Raw genomic sequence first — 17,404 nt, forward strand, 5'->3', positions numbered from 1 at the left:
CGGGCACCCAAAACCTACTTGCACTCTACCCAAGTGGTAAGCACAAGTCCCCAATGAAGCATAGTAGATCACCACTGTTAAACATAGAAAGAAGCTACCTTCTGGACCCATGAAGCCTCTGTGAAGATACCACCGGTGACAAAGTGTCAAAAGCCATAGCCTTCAACCCATCTCTTGCACCATAACACTTCAACTGCTTTCTTGTTCCTGGCTAACTACTTCATGTCCTTGGTGTCTTTTCTCCTGAGCTTCATCTTTAGCTTTTGCTCTTCACCTCATATAGGCAAAGACTCACAATCATGCGTCTCCTGCACTTTCTTTTCACTTTCCACATGTTGAAGCTTTTGATGTGACAACCACGGGCTTGCCTCCTTGAGAAAGTCGACGATATCCCGGCAATGGAACCATGAAACCGGCCTTCAGAAATTTGACGGGCGGTGAAACAAAACACTCGCACAGAACACTTCAACATTTGAGGACCTGGAAAAAGAAAACAAACAATGGGAGCTAGAATGCTCCTGCAAATAGTACAAGGACACCAATTGGCCCCAAAACGCAGTGGCACCCCTTGCGGTATTTCTTTACTTGATTTAATTTGAGTACAAAGTACTTCTTGTCGAATCCTCCACAAATAGGATCCCTTATAGTTTCACCCAAGACTTCCAAAAGAGAACTCTCGTTATTACAGCGTAGCATACCATAGAGAAGGCACACCTGTACAATACCTCCCTGTTTGAAAAGGTCTTCTCCATCTCTACCATGGATCCCTCAAACCCTTTCCCAAACAGCAGTAGGACTGTACCAAACCATATGTCCTTTCCTATAGTCACAGCTTGCATGTAACCTCAAGAAAACTACAACCTGTTCACATGAATCCAAAGACATGTTTTCCACATGAAACCAAAGACCTATATCCGATAAACCAAAGACCTGTATCCCATAAACCAGAGGCCTGTTTCCTCGAAACCAAAGTCCTGTTTCCTCTCGAAAACCAATGTCTTGTTTCAATGACAGATATACCATCCAAGCACGGTTGCCAAAACCCAAAGAGAGAAAGATAGAGGACATGTCAAGCAATCCCTGAATACACATAAGTCCAAGACGGAGAGGAACAATACATCTCTTCCAAGAACATCATCCCGTGCATCTTAGCTTGATCCTCTGTATCCCAATCTCTTCAACAGAGCCTGCAATTCATGATGAGAGAGAGAGAGAGAGAGAAAAAGCCTATCTCTATTCTCCTACACCAAAAAGGCTTGGGGAATAAGGCCACCGCCATTTGCACCCCATGGTTTGTAAACAACAGCACTGTTGTACAACATCAGCAGGAGCATCAACAGCAATCCTGCGCGGCCGTACAACCCACACAAAGCTGCCACAACAATAGTCGAGATCAACAGTGCCTCCTCCAACAACCCATACGCACATACGAGCACCCACTGATATACATACATACATGCAAGCGTGCGCCCACATGAGAGAGAGAACCTGCAGCCAAGAGCAACATGGAGGTGCGCACAACAGCAGCCCACGTGCACTTCCTATCCTGCAGTCGCCAGCCTACCCTTGCTGTCCTGCGTAGCCACACAGTCCTGCCTGCCGGATTGCAAGAGAGAGAGAGAGAGAGAGAAAGGAAGCGAGCGCTGTCCAGCCTTGCGCTTTCCTGTAGCCCGCCAGTCCCCTTCCAAGGGAGAGATGGAAGGAAGTGTATTCAGCCCGGTGCTTCCTGCAGCCCATCCCGCCTGCGCTGCTGCTCTGAAGTCGCCTATGCTTTTTGGCGACTGGCCAAGGCTGAGATATGCCTACGCTGGCTTGCTTTTGTGGCGACTGGCTGCAGCCGTGCACCCATCCCCTGCACCGCCTACCCTCAGTCCATACGACTGGCTAATGTCGTGCACCCCCAACCAAAGCCTTGCCTTGCCACTTGCTGTGCCTTGGTTGTCGTGTGCCAACGACCATGCCATCCATGGAGAAGAAGTGCCGCACGCTACACGCCACCACAATGACGACCCACCTCGAATTCTGCCAACCTTCGCTTTATAAACTTGGATGCGATTCGCTTTCTCCAAAAAGCCAAAAGCACATAGCAAAAACGCATGCCTTCAAATATAATAATATTATTTTATCATCAAAGGTTTTAAAACCTTATAAACTTTTAAATCCTTTTGTCCCCTTCACACTTGGGCCGGCCACACATGGGTTTCCTTTTCAAATCCAAACAGATGCCATTCACACTATCCATCCCGTGCCCGTGCGCACCTGCTTGTTGTCCAGAGAAAAACACAGGGTCGTAACAATATAAGTCAGTGAAACCAATATAAAAGACATTGCATCTGCTCATCCCCATGCCAATATAGGTCAGTGAAACCAGTGTGAGGACATTGCATGCCTAGTAGCACTACCTGACCGGAGGACCAAAGGTAGTAGTAGGCTGAACAACATGTGGGATCTTTCAACTCTTATCCTATCATGGTCCCAACCATCCGCAGGTAATGGGACCTTTCAACTCTTATCCTATTATGGTCCCAACCATCCGCAGGTAACACTAGCGAGATCTTCAGGCGGGAGGAAAGCCCCGGAGAGAACTCAAGGGGCCCATACCACCAGCCTACCTTTTAGGAATCGGGAAGCGAATGCCAAGTAGAAGGGAAGGAGCCTACGCATTTGTCAGGCACTTCAAAACAGAATAATGAAAAGACAAGCCTAAGCCAATGGGTCACCCAACACTAATCCTCGGCCTAGGGCAGCAAAATGCACCATTGTGGGCACCTCCAATCAGCCTGCATCTCAGCCCCATACAGTCCAAACACAGGTGTTCTCTGTCGACAGCAGTAAGTGGTCATTGTACATTCATTTACTCTTGCAATACAAACAAGAAAATACACCAGCAATGGTGGGGCCCTTGAGAGGGTAATCTGGAACCTAATCTGGTGCTGTATGCCATCTATATCAATTCAGTTTTCAGCAAGTATTAAGCATCAACATCTTATCATCAAAACGCTTCGCAAAAAGTAAGTGCATGTTACACTTAATGACCCTGATCTCGTTATCGGTAGGGCTCACAATGATCCCTTACCTCATCTAAACCACCCTGTACATGTCCTCATGAAAAAATACTGTTAGATTGACTGCATTGTGTATCCACCACACAAAATACACAGGGTCCATTGATGGGATACACACATACATTCACTTTTTTGTTACTTTTTTGTCTACAAACCTTCTCCCTTCTCCTGTTTTTATGATATTATATCCCATCCCTATGTTTTCTTGATGTTAGAGATGTGATGTTACTTTTAAATTTTAGAACTCCCTAGTCTTGCACTAACATGGCTTGTTGCTGCTTTTAGGGTCTAGAAACCCTTAACTCGCACTGTTATTTCAGAAATAAGCTTGTGCTCCCATTGCTCAACCTTAATATGTACCAATGGATACCCACCATCTTCCAGCATAAGCGAGGTGGTGTTTTGCAACTTTCTCTAGGGAGCCGCAATGCTCGGGAGAGTAGGAGAACAAGATCTTTCTGGGGCGCAATGAGTTAACAAATTTAGCTACTGCTATGCATGTGGAAACCTGTAAAACAACTTTGTTCATGTAATTAAGGCACTATTAATGCCTTAATCATGTGAGCAAAGGTCCATTTTTTACAGGTATAATTAAGGCATTAGTAAGGTACTAATTCATCTCAATGTCCAAGTCATTGAGGTGCTATTTCATCTTAATCTCCGAGTAATTCACATCATTACGGTACTGCTAATTCGTGTCAATCCGCAGACAAATGACTCTTTAAGGCACTAATATCCAGATTCCCAATATAATTAACATCATTAAGGTACTAACTCATCTTAATCTCCAAGTAATTCACATCATTAAGGTAGTAACTCATCTCAATCTCCGAGTAATGCACATCAATAACGTACTAATCCATTTCAATCTCCAAATAATCCACATCATTACTGATTCATCTAAATCTCCAAGTAGTTCACATCATTAATATATTTAAAAAAAGACAATAAAACGCTAAATCCAAAAGGAAATAAACCTGCAGAATTGGATTGCGCCGTTCACAGCAGTAGTGCTCAACTGAGGCAACAGCATGTCTACCTGACTCTCCACACAGAAACCCAACTATTTTCCTGCATAAATGTAGGTCAATTCGCTGTAAAACTGATCAAAACTTGTAAATTACTCACAGATCTTATCAATGGATGATTTTGGGAGATAAATGCACTAACTCTAAGAGTTCAAAACTCCCGCCGGTGCAGCAATGGTGGATGGATTGAACCGCAGTCCCCTCGAATATGGGCCAATCTCCACAGCAAAATATCACTAAGGAAATGAAAACAACGCCGATGTACGCTATGGTGATCCAATTGTCCATGTTTTTGCATGGAGGGGAAGCCCTTACATGTGTAATCTTTTTGTAAACAAGACATACATATGGAGAAGAATGAGAGACATAAAAAGTGCCGCTCACAAAAAGGGTCGGTGGATTGATTAGCAAGGGGTTAGCATTTTGAGGAAGAGCACTAAAACCATAGTACTCTTTTGAGAGTTGTAGCAAGGTGGTGCTTCTTTCTACTTTTGGCATATCTCTTCTTCTTGCTCTTGGAGCCACCATACACACATGTAGCTCATCACAAAGAGCAAGCTAGAGTGAGGGCTTACCCACCCATCATATATCGAGAGCGAGGTGACATTTGGGGCCTGCGGCACACTTTTCCCCTTTTGTTGTTACACGGGTACAATAGGAACAACCTCTTGAAGTGGCACTACAACTGGCAGCTTTACTATGCAAGAGCACCAAAGGACATTTTGATGCCATGTGTCCAAACTTTTTACATGTGAAAAAAGAGCCAACAAAATTTCCCAGTATCAAAGGACATTTTGATTCCATGTGTCCAAAACATTTTACATGTGAAACAAGAGCCAGCAAAATTTCCCCTTTTTTGAGCTTAAAGAAAGCTTCTTATGTCGGAAGTCCTGGCAGTTCAACATCCTGGCCCTCAGGAAGGCGTTGGTTTATCAGTATTCCAAAGGATGCAAAATCCATTAACACTCCTAGAAGACCTGGGAGGGCAAACCACATTGCCGAATGACTCTGTCAAAAAGGTAAAGCACGGCATATATAAATAAAAAGCTCTGCAACTTCAGGGCATCTGTGTTTGATGAAGCTTGGATAATCCTTCGTAGGTGACCATAGGTACACATGCACCATCTACTGCCCAAAAAAAGAGGTGGCTTTTCTAAAATAGTTTGTTTTTGCTGCGGATCAATAAGTAGAACCTCATAGAAGGTCATAAGCAACAAAGTAGCAGCCCTCAACAAAGCATCCTCTAAGAATAGCTTTAAGCCATTGCCCAAAAAAAGAAGTGGCTTTTCCAAAATAGTTTGTTTTCGCTACAGATCAATAAGTAAAACGTCATAGAAGGCCATAAGCAACAAACTAGCAGCCCTCAACAAAGCATCCTCTAAGAATAGCTTTAAGCCATTGCCCAACATCACTGCAGCCAAGAAAAAAAAAGGATCACAACTCTCTGTAAAAGTTTCATCTCCTGAGTCTAGTAATACCTCGCTAGGAACCCGTAATCGAAACTTAGGGATAAGCTCATCCCATGCTTTCTTGATCTCAGAAAAACCTTCTTGAAGAGTGTCACAAAAATGTTAATGGTTGGGATTAGTGCAATGAGAGGACAACATCTCAACTTGTTGGGAGTCTCCTCCTACATTGCTTTTCTTAAGCTCAATAGAGGGATCTCTATGTCTGTACACTTCAGTAGGTGTAGCCATTTCTCAACCACATGAATACAGGGATGTCCGACAAAGTGAGGAGAAGTCTTCGATGGACTTACAGTCCTTTTGAATCCACACATGCTGATTCAAATCATGACACGACGATAACGAGGTGGGCAAAAACCTTCACCGCGCTATTGAAGTTGTATATACACACCCATGCACACACACACACACGTGCATACATATATATATAGTGTGTATATACACGTGTGTGCATGTTAGCTTAGGATAGTGTTAACCACCCAACCTCACTCTACTTTATAATCATTTTTATAAAAAAAAAACTTGCTCAATTTTTTCTTTGAGAATATATAAAAATTCAATGAAAACATGCACGCACACACATGGATGCATGCATACACACATGCTCTATAATTTTCTCATTAACCCTATTTTGAGTCAGGGGGTAAGTTCTTATTTGGGGTCAAGCTCCATTTGTAGGCTTGGCTACGATCTATTGTATCATGCCAAGTATGGCCATTGTGATCTTTTGCATCACATGGTGGTAGTGTGCCCATATCACCCAAATAAGTATGAAGACTATTCCTCAGGAGTGCTTTTTCTCTTGCTTCCTTCTTTTTCAATTACATTTATTCATTTGGACTTTTTCCAACTATGCTAATTTCTTTGACATTTTTCCCTCCTTGGACCTTCATGCAGTTATGTTTTTTGCCATTTGACATAGGGAAACCTAATGCTTTTTCATGTTTTTCATCTAATTTTGTTTTTTGACATAGGGAAACCTAATGCTTTTTTTGATATTTGGAAAAAGAGACTCTAAGAGATTCCTCCTCCTCAATTGCTTTCATTGGAATTTGAGTGAGGATTATGCAGATCTACTATTTTTTGACATTTACAATAATCACCAACACAAATCTACTTTCTTCAATATTTACATTACTCACCAACATAAATTACCTTTCTTCGATATTTTTTTGAATATTTCTTTCCTTATTATTTTCTATTTTAAGGTTCAATAGCTTTTAATATTTACATTATGTATCCTTGGGTTGAGTATGCTACATTATAATAAGTATAGTTGAATGTAGATGAAATTTCCATCTTAAGAGAGAGAATTTTCGGGTTGTGAGCTTAGTGAGTAATAATGGCATACTTCTCACTCAACCATGATGACATGACTAGTCTTCCAACTAGATAGTTGATGCTATGGAGTTATGATGTGGAGTTACATGGACAAATGTATCCAAAGTGGATGGTTTAGATACAAGTGATAAAAGGTGTAATAATTTGGAACTAAAGGGGGCCATGAAACCCCAGGATATGATGGAAGTGGATTTGATGAAGCTTGTATGCAACTTAAAAGGAGTGCAATGTAAATAAGAATCAAGCCCAAACCACATCAAAAGTAGGCACCTTCTTCCTTCAAGTGGGCTTGTAGATGAATTTTAGTCAACAATCAACATCTATCAATGCACCTAAAAGTGGGGGAGGTGGCTCTTAATTAGTGGGATCTTGATTAAGAATGATTATGGAGCCAAATTAGTGGCTAATGATAATGTATTCTCAGCCTTAAAGGTATCAAAATTTGTATTCGATGAACTCTCTAGCATTATCATCATCTTATCATTAGTATTAATTACCTTTGCTCTACTTAGATTATGCCAAAATGTTGAGCCTAATCTATTAATATCCACCCTAATAACTCTCAGTTTACTAAATTCAAGTGTACTTAATCGAAGAATAAATTTATAACTTTGTTGAGCTCCTCTTGATACTTCTCTGAGTTTCTTTGAATCAAAATCTTGACAAAACATATGAAAAATCATGTTTTGGGATCCTTTTACAAAGGATGTTTTGGCTGTTCCCATCTGTTAAAGACATGCTTCTTAAATTTAGCCATTTATCAAACTCATACTTCTTATATCTAGCTAGCTTTGAAGCAACAACGTGGAAATAAAAGGAAATCGAAGGCTCTCTGTTTACTTTCACTTCTTCTCTCTCTTATTGTATTCAAACTTTAACACTTACAAATCCAAGGCTCTCCATGTTTCCTTTCACTTCTTCTCTCTCTTATTATGTTTAAACTTTAACACTTACACAAGGGGAAAAAAAAGTGGGAAAAAATATGTAACCTTAAGATTTGAAAAATGTGTGTGTGTGTGTGTGTGTGTGTGTGTGTGTGTGTGTGTAGCTGTGCACGTGCGCATGTGTGGGTGTGTATATGTGTGTGCATTAACACGTTTGGGCACTCACATTGCCTTAGCTTGTTATGTTTGTCATGGACATTTTCCAAGTTCAACTAGAGCTCAAGAGTCAACTCTTGTAAAGAGCTCATTTGTTACATTGTTCTCACGTGCGTTGACACATTGTTGTGGTTCTGTCTCCATTGGGTAGCATCCTCCAAACTCACTTACTAATCCTAGCTTATGGGAAATTTGCAAAGAGAATAGAGAATGACACTAGAGCTCTATTGCTAAATGGAGAATGTGCTACAAAAATGGGGAAATTAACATACATACTTCATAAGTCATTTCTCACTAGACTGCCCAAGAGTACATGACGACCCGAGGGCTCCTATCTACTAGCTTTAGCTCTTTTACATGAATTTAGCCCTAATTGGCCAGTTTTCTCATGATACACTCGTCGTGAAACATGTAGAGATTATCAAGATAATTACAACACAGTAGAGACTCTTTCAAAATATAATGATAGTATGACAAACATCTCTTTAACAAAATTACACCAGACATTGTGAATGGATTTTTGGCATTTGTAGATCCAATTTGGAAAGTGGTTAAAATAGCTCCCTTCATAGCCATAGTCACATCCTCGAGGTGGGCTAAAAAGTATGGTTGGTGTGTTAACATTGTCCCTAGTGGTGAAGAGAGGTGAAGGTAAAGTTGATGTAGTAGCTATAGTCGGTGTGCCTAATTAGTTCATTATTCCTAGTGGTGAAGAGAACAGGTTAGTGGACTATTAGTCTAGGCAATGGGTATGTTTTGTCTTCTAGTTTTTTATTTTGTTTTGCCTCTATTTGTCAAGGCCTAGAGATTGCAGATGGATTAGTCTAGGCAATGGTTATGTTTTTGTCTTTTAGTTTTCTATTTTGTTTTGCCTCTATTTGTCAAGGCCTAGAGTAAGTGATGTCATTCAAAGTCTAGAGATTAAGAAGTTAGTAAGTGATGTCATTCAAATGTTAGAGATTAGAGGTTAATAAGTGATGTCATTCAAAGGCTACATTCAAAGGCTGAATTCTAGATTAAGAGCTTAAAAAGAAAATTGCAAGAAGGGGTTTCAAAAGGAACAATAACACAACCATCAAAATAAGAATGGGAGGTCGTGTTCCTCATATGGTTTTGTATAATGGATTACTACATTTTTTTTATAGTTTCTTGATGTTCTCAACATGGGATGTTGATGATATAGTTGATGTAGTGCCCTTCCTCCTTTCTGAATTTTATGTTTATAGATATACATTATCTTTTACAAGGTTAAGATCTTGTGCTTGACATGAGATGATCAAGAATACAAGTTGAAAACCAAATATCAAATTGCAATAGCAATTGAAACAAAATCACAATTTAAAGTTATTGTAATTGAATATCAAATTGCAATAGCAATTGAAACTTCACCGGTAACTTACAATCGACTGAATCCAAATTGCAACTTGCAATTACAAGAGTGGAACCAACCCACAATCACAACAAGTGAACCCAAGCTACAACTTTTAATCACAAGTGAAACTCAAATTTTGATCACAAGAGAAACTCAACTATAATTCACAGCGACAACACTCCTAAGTGAAAACAAAATTATAATTGAAAGCGATTGCAACCGAATGTCATACCACAATTGCAATTAAAACTAAGCCATTACTTGCAATTAAAACTAAACCACAATTGCAATTAAAACTAAACCATTACTTGCAATAGTAAATGAACTTTTTACAGTCGTAAGTGGAACCAAAATAAACTTAAGCCGCAACTAACTAAAACTAAGCCATGATTGTAACTGTAACTGAATTGCAATAGCAATCGAGAGACGAATTACAATTACAAGTGCAAGCAATCATAAGTGAAAAGAAACTACAATTCAACTGAACCCCAACTGAAAAGAGAATGAAGAAACTTCACAACTAGGAGCAATTATAACTATACCAAATTATAATCGCAGTATAAGAGGAACGAGGTACATGGAGACCAAAACACGGACTGCAATGAGACCAAAACTAAGACCACTACATAGGTGTGGATCCACCTTGAGTGTTAATTCAACAACACTTTTTCATGCACCTTAGATCAAGCAAGATTATTGGCTCTGACGAGAATACATAGGCCCTCAATCTTCATACCAACCAAGATTGGGATCTCATTCTTAAACACAGACCCACAAAGCCAATGTAATCATACTATTCCTCCTAGATAGAAAATTGTTGTTCATCCATCTTACATTGTACTTTGGAAACAATGCGTGCTACTCTAGTTGGAAAGTCGTTTAATGTGACCTCAAAACAATGGATCTCAGTGCTACTCTACTTGGAAAGTCGTTTAATGTGACCTCAAAACAATGGATCTCACTCCAGTGTAAATAGTGCAAATAGTGGAGGGCACAAGAAATGCTTAGCATGGTGCAAGAAATGAGAAAGGGTGCATTTATGCATTTTAATGTAGAAAATGGGAAGGGCGGGTATTTATGTATTTAGCACCCATGAGCAAGAGCCCCACAACAACAAAGAACAAAACTAGGAAGGGGGTATTTGTGAATTTAGCATGCAAGAAATTGGAAGGGGGGTAGCTAAAGAGCGTGTGGGGGAGAGGGAGAGCTTGAGTTCCTTACAAGTAAACACACACACACGAGAGTGCAATACATAAGAGGGAGATGGATGGCTAAATTTTATTCTATCTTCTTCTCTTCTCTACAACCATATAACTAAAAGATAAGAGTACATACATAAAGGGAAAGCTCTCTCCTATAACAACATACAATGTGGTCAGTCTATGGTGTGAACCCAACTATATGAGCTGGCGCTATAACTATGCCATAACTCTAGTACTCCAAAGTGGCTGTCACACAGCTTGGCATCCCCCCTGTGGTTGGCGGCATATCAACCATAATCTCACCAACCATGATAGTGGCATAGGTACGAAAGCTATCACCTAGGCGGGTCATCACTATCCACCCGTAGCACTAGTTGAGTACCAGCCACATCAGCATTTGTGTACCCATGTAGTTGTATCTCTGTACCAGCCTCATAGAAAAATCCATAATCAATTATGGACTTTATGTACCTAAGAATCCGTCTAGCTGCATCCACGTGTGGCTTCCTCTACGGGCCTATATAAACTGACTCACAAGTTCAACATCATAGCTCAAGTCTAGCCTAGTAATGGTCATGTAGATCAAGCTACCCAATATGCGCCTGCACGTAGTGGGGTACTCCAAAAGCTCACACGTAGTGGGGTACTCCAAAAGCTCACATGTATCTGCGAAAAGCTTTGTGTTCTACTCCAATGGCACTGAAATAGGCTTACAGCATGTCATACCATACTTGGATACATGTCCAAGCCTTGCAATAACAAAATGCCATGAGGTGATCTCACCACCTCTACACAAGAAATATCGCAGCTCACCCAAATCCTTCATCTCAAAAGCCTCCTAACATCATGTATGCTGGCATCACTATCACTAGTGATAATCAAGTCATCCACGTAGATGACTAATAGCATGATCCCTATATCTATATTTTTCACATAAAGTAAAAAATTTGCATTGACTATCTGAAATCCAATGGTAACATGATACTCCCTCAATCTTGTTTGACTATGCTCTAGGTGCCTACTTTAAGCCATACAAGGCTTTGCATAACCCACATACAAAGTCTGGGTGTGCATCACTCTTATAACCTAGTGGCCGTATCATGCATACTTCTTCTTGCAAATCATCATGCAAGAAGGCATTCTTTACTTCAGCCATAGCATTGACAGCTCTCACGGTTTCCATTCTTGCAACCGGGTTGAATGTCTCCTCATAGTAAATGCCATAAGTCTACGCATAGCCCTTGGCAACTAATCTTGCCTTATACCTGCCCCACTAAACCATCAACATTATTTTTGACTTTATACACCCACTTACATCCAATTGCCTTCTTTTTCTTAAGGCAAAGACATTATTAACTCTCATGCTGCATTTGCATCCAATGTTACCATCTCCTCATTCATGACATCTTCCCATTTCTTATTTCGAAGTGCTTGCTTAAAACCAGTGGGCTGCAGCTCTTGTATTGCTCCAACTCTTGTATTGCTTTAACCATGTAAGCATAATGATGGGTTGTATATCCATCATATCTCAACCTATAAAACAGGGTACCTAACCTTTGTAGACTTGCATCACTTAGATCACTGCCAAGTGTTCTCAAAGTAGTCCTAGTTCTCCTTACACCAGGAGTAACCACAAGCGGGATGCCAAGCTCCTCATCAAGGCTCTGCTCAGAGCCACAATAGTCACCATCTATATATGAGTGACCTGAGAGATCAGGCACAAAAGGTTGATATACCTTTTGCTTCCCTTTGCATACCTACATGTGTTCCTCAACCTGCCTGACCATGGACTAACATTGGATCCATTTGCTAGAGGACTCTCCATGTCCACTAAGCACTTGTAATTACTACTCTATATTTGATTCAGCATCAACACTTCTTACATTTACATCTCCTATTCCCTTCACCGCCTTGCTGGTGCATACCGGCTACTCATCTCGTCAAAGACAACATCTCTACTTACTCGCATCTCACGAGTGGTAGGGTTATAATATTTATAACTTTTTTGCTCAGAGCATAAAGATGCATTTCTCTAACTTTGGATCCAACTTTATTTTTACTTCATCACATCAGGAACATGCACATATGTAATACACCCAAACACTTTCAAGTGAGACACATTCGGTCTTATGCCTATAAAGTTTTGTTCAGGCATCATACCATGAACAGATGCAGTGGGTGTCCTATTCATAATGTACATAATAGTTACTACTGCTTTTGCCCAAAAATAATGTGGCATATTATTTTCAACTATTAAGGCATGTGCCACTTTTGCAATGTGCCTATTTTTTCTTTCTATAACACCATTCTGTTGTGGAGTATACTTGCATGCAAAATGTCTCTTGATTCCCTGCTTTCTTAGGAAATCGTTGAGCTCATTGGAGAAATATTCCCCCACCATCTGATCTTAGGCATTTTATTTACATGCTTTTTTCCTTATCGACCAAGACTTTAAATCTCTGAAAGTGAGCAAACACCTCACTTTTCTCCTTCATGAAGTAAACCCACACTTTCCTAGTGTGGTTATCAATGAATGTAACATAATACCTACAACCTGCAATTGTTGCAGTCTTGGTCGGTCCCCATACATCTGAAGCATTAGTAAGTTCCCTACGATAGTTGTATTCTATTTCTTCTTTCAAAGGTGAATGCATAGAGTTCCTTCTTGGAGGTGTGGTAGCCTATAACATTTTTGGCGCCACTGCTGCTGCAGAAACACCTTTGTTTCTTCCATCCTCTTTGAGTTTCAGCTCCCATTACACAAGTTTCATCATTGCCTTTGCATTCTGGTAGTGCATTGTGTATGGAATGAATGGGTAAGGTTTGAGTGGAAGTGAAGGTTTGGAGATATTGGTCGTTTTGTTGTGTGGGTACTGGGGTGACCTTAGAGGAAAGCTCCACTATTTTTTCCTTTCAATTTTTATGTTTGTATCACCAAATTTGTGAACATTGACGACTAGGGTGATACTTTGTTTTTGAAAAAATCCAAAAAAATAAGGAGCCATTGGTTGTGTTTTGAACTCGCATTACATTCCTTATGTCTAGCACAATCATTTTGGAGCATCTGGATAGGTAATTTGCACCCAAACTCCTCTCTGTTGACACGAGAACTTCAAACGTAGAAAAAATAGTTTACTACATGAACTACTTCCTGCTATCTCTCATGACATGAACCACTCTTGCAATCAGCACGACAAATCAAGGGATTACCTTGCTAAAAATAGGTCGTCTTATCCTGACATCTATGACACGATGGGTCCGACAAAATTGTAATCTGTGAACCAGCAAAGAATGCTTCACGACGTGAAATACTATATAGTTCACACCGTGAATGATTTAGATCTCATAAAGTGAACGATTCTTGGACATCTCACGGTGTGAACCAATTAGATTTCACGACATGAACGAAGTAGCTTTTCACGATGTGTACTATTTACCATTTCACGACATGAATTGTTATCTTCGAGTTTCATGACGTAACTAGATTTAGTTCATGAACCTAGTATTGTCAGATTAAGGTTAGGGAAGTGCCTTAATTGAGCACATTGAGACTAGTTAAATTAGATCAAGGTAATGTTGACTTGTGAATCCGAAGTAATTATTGGAGCACGTGAGAGTACAAAAATTAGTTCATGATGTGAACTACTTACCATTTCACAACGTGAATGATTTGGATCTCATAACATGAACTATTCTCTAACATCTCACCGACATGAACTGTTATCTACAGTCTCACAGCCAAGAAAATAAAGAAAAATTAGATCGACGATACCTTACCAAAATTCAATTGGGGTAGCAAATTAGCTTATCAAATCACATTCACATGCACTTGAGGTCTGGAAAGCTCATTGGAGACGACCTCACTCCCAACGACAGTACATCAAATCACCCAAGATCTTCCTATCAAAAGAGTGTTGATTTAGGCCACTCAGTGAGCACTTAATTGAGTGTCGTAAGGAATCTAACCACCGTCGAGATAAGTAGTGAAGAATCCATGGAAGAAGGCCTACGATTTTGTCACGTAGGCTGTAATGCCTGTGACCGACGGCAGACCGGATGGCCATGTCCAGGGTTCAGTGGGAGAGGACGCCCATGCGGAGTCATGGGCGGCCAGGCTAGTGTGGACGGTAGGCCACACACTATATAGCCTGGGGGATGAGGGGCAATCCTCATTCTTCCTCTATGGCTGGGTGGTGAGCCAGAGGCCGTCCCCTCTTGTGGTAAGCCCGTAGCGGCGTTATGGGAATGTAACACTGGGGTAATGTCACGTAGGCTGTAATGCCTGTGACCGACGGCGGCAGACCGAATGGCCATGTCCGGGGTTCAATGGGAGAGGACGCCCATGCGGAGTCATGGGCGGCCAGGCTAGTGTGGACGGCAGGCCACACACTATATAGCCTGGGGGATGAGGGGCAATCCTCATTCTTCCTCTATGGCTGGGTGGTGAGCCAGAGGCCGTCCCCTCTTGTGGTAATGCCCGTCGTTACGGGAATGTAACAGATTCTTTGGGTTTGGGGAAGAGGAGAAACCACCCTCCCCTACAAGATCTAGTGGTATCATTGATATAGCCTGGGGATTTTTTGGTCTCCAAACCAACAACGATAAGGAAGCACAATCTACGGGGCACGGGCCCGTCAACCAGCGTGTTGGACTAGGTCCAAGGCAAGAATTACCAACCCAAACTTCAAGTTCTAGGCTGTCTAACATTGGCACCCCCAGAATGAGAAGAGACTTGGAAAACTCAGCCAGGACATGTCAAGTATTCTTCCCAACCTCAGAGGAAGTCGAATTAGATTTGGAAAGGGTTGAAGTAGAACGGCTAGGGGGCTGAATAAAAGGAAATGGGAAATGTGAATCTATTATCTAGTATTAGCCTGACCAACTACTCTAGATGCATGTTATAAGTTGGCAATCGAATATGAAGACCATATGCTTGAATTGCCACAACCTAAATATGTCAAAATATCTTCGGTACCAATGACTTCACGAGTTTTGAGTTACCAAGAAACAAGAACTCGGAGCAAGCAAGTTGGGAACATGATTGTGGACGAACTCAGTAATGCCATACTAGACAAATTGAAGGTGAAGGATGGAAGAGAAGCATCTGGGCATGGGCATACCCATCTTAACCCTCATAGAGATTTGATATGGTGTTCTATGTGCAGATTCTATGTGCAGATTGAATCACACTACCATTGAATGCCCACACTTAAGAGTAAGGGCATTACTCTATTGTGTTCATTGTGTTTAATTAGGGAGTCACAACACTTCCATGTACACATATCCGAGATTCTAAATCGTAGCACAATCGCTGGCACCCAGAGCACCACTGGCTTTACCAGCATCACCCGTGTGCAAATCACTGCAGCAAGATAGCCAAACCCATCCTATTTACCTAGGGGGATGTTTCGAATACAGGACATGTCACCTCTACCGTGCCACCTGGTCTACCACCATAACCACCACAAGCTAAAATCAACCAAGTAATGATTGAGGAGTGAAAGATCCCTGTCCCCACCGCGCAACGAATTCATGGGTGCTAGCAGTGGAAGTAGTACTTCTTGTGCGGGGCAGGCTCCCTCACTCAGGGCCTCGCCCACAGATATCGATACAAGAGATTAATCCCTCAGTTCTTCCAAAACCGAACCCGGAAAACTTCCCTCGCCCAAAAAGCACGGGCGATTCCTCCAGAATAATTTTACTCTAACGTAGCCTTAACTAACTGAATTGATTTGACCGAACCCATAAGTCCCATAGTTAGATCAAGGAAAAGATTGTACTTGGATTATAGATACCAACACTTTTTTCCTCATTGAGATACACAGCCATTGATTCTTTTCCATACAACAATTTTTATTCGGGATTTACTTCATCTATCGTACCATAACAGAATTGAGTCTCATTTTAGGGACCCATCAATCCAACCTAACCCCATCTAGTCTCGTGGGTTAGCCAACCGCCCAACCACTGTAGTGATGGGATCCATTTAAGAATTTGTTTAGGTTTTATCCCGGGTACCAGGGAAAAGAGTTTCCAGGCCCCCTAGCTGGATATTCATGCAAACTTAAAACTAGTCACACCACTTACACACCCAATATGAAATTGCCTTTTTCATAGAATCAGTTGTCTTTAAAACAATCATTTAATTGAAACCATAGTGTCACTGCTTATAATCCTCCAAAATATCCGGTTGAATCCTAATTTTCAAATTTTCCTTCATCGATGTACCTATGGCATCATTGGCAACCAGAAAGCTCACCACCTGTCCACTCACAGAGGCCTTTTTGATAGTTCCTAGCTCATAGTAACGGATAATATTTTCACTTATAAAAATCAAAATGAAATCTCCGTTGAGATTAACCAACAGATCCATATAAAAGAGCCATGGACTCATCCGTTGAGGACCAGCAAGGTCAATCAACTAGATCTATGCCCGAATTCAGAAAACAACTCTTACTCCTTGTTCCAATATCTTCCTCGATGCACGTGTGGGTATCTTCGGTGACCCAGAGCCCGAGTACCGTATGGTCAACACCCTCTAGGATCCTTTTGCAGGTCACCTAACGCTTCACTCATAGGCCGCTTCCTTGGTCCCTCATCTACCGTACCGGAAGCTCACCATTTAAAACGAACCGAGGCTGGTCAAGACCTCAGCCGACCTTGCTATGCGAGACGTCCTCCATTGACTCTCCGTCAGCTATTGTAACTTTATCAGATTAGGTCTCCACGACCTCATTCACAAGACGGTCAAAATGTTTTCCCAGCATTCTTGACATAAAACAATCATTTAAAAACATGTCATAAATACAATTTCTATAACGAACTCTCGT

General features: G+C 41.1%; 1 protein-coding gene across 1 annotated transcript in view; it reads right to left on the reverse strand.

The window, feature by feature from the left end:
• Nucleotides 1–4,566, reverse strand: part of LOC147605053 (DHHC-type zinc finger family protein) — a 97,880-nt gene extending 93,314 nt beyond the window's left edge. Inside the window, exons 1-2 of the mRNA XM_086793791.1 lie at nucleotides 4,236–4,566; nucleotides 4,043–4,136 (exon numbers count right to left, since the gene is read on the reverse strand). Of these exons, the coding sequence (XP_086649917.1) occupies nucleotides 4,043–4,136; nucleotides 4,236–4,381 (240 nt within the window). The 5' untranslated portion in view covers nucleotides 4,382–4,566. The remainder of the gene's footprint in view (nucleotides 1–4,042; nucleotides 4,137–4,235) is intronic.
• Between the last annotated feature and the right edge of the window lie 12,838 nt (nucleotides 4,567–17,404).

This window comes from Cibotium barometz, chromosome 60, assembly GCF_041138505.1.
Source record: "Cibotium barometz isolate CiBa-2024 chromosome 60, ASM4113850v1, whole genome shotgun sequence".
NCBI lineage: Eukaryota > Viridiplantae > Streptophyta > Polypodiopsida > Cyatheales > Cibotiaceae > Cibotium > Cibotium barometz.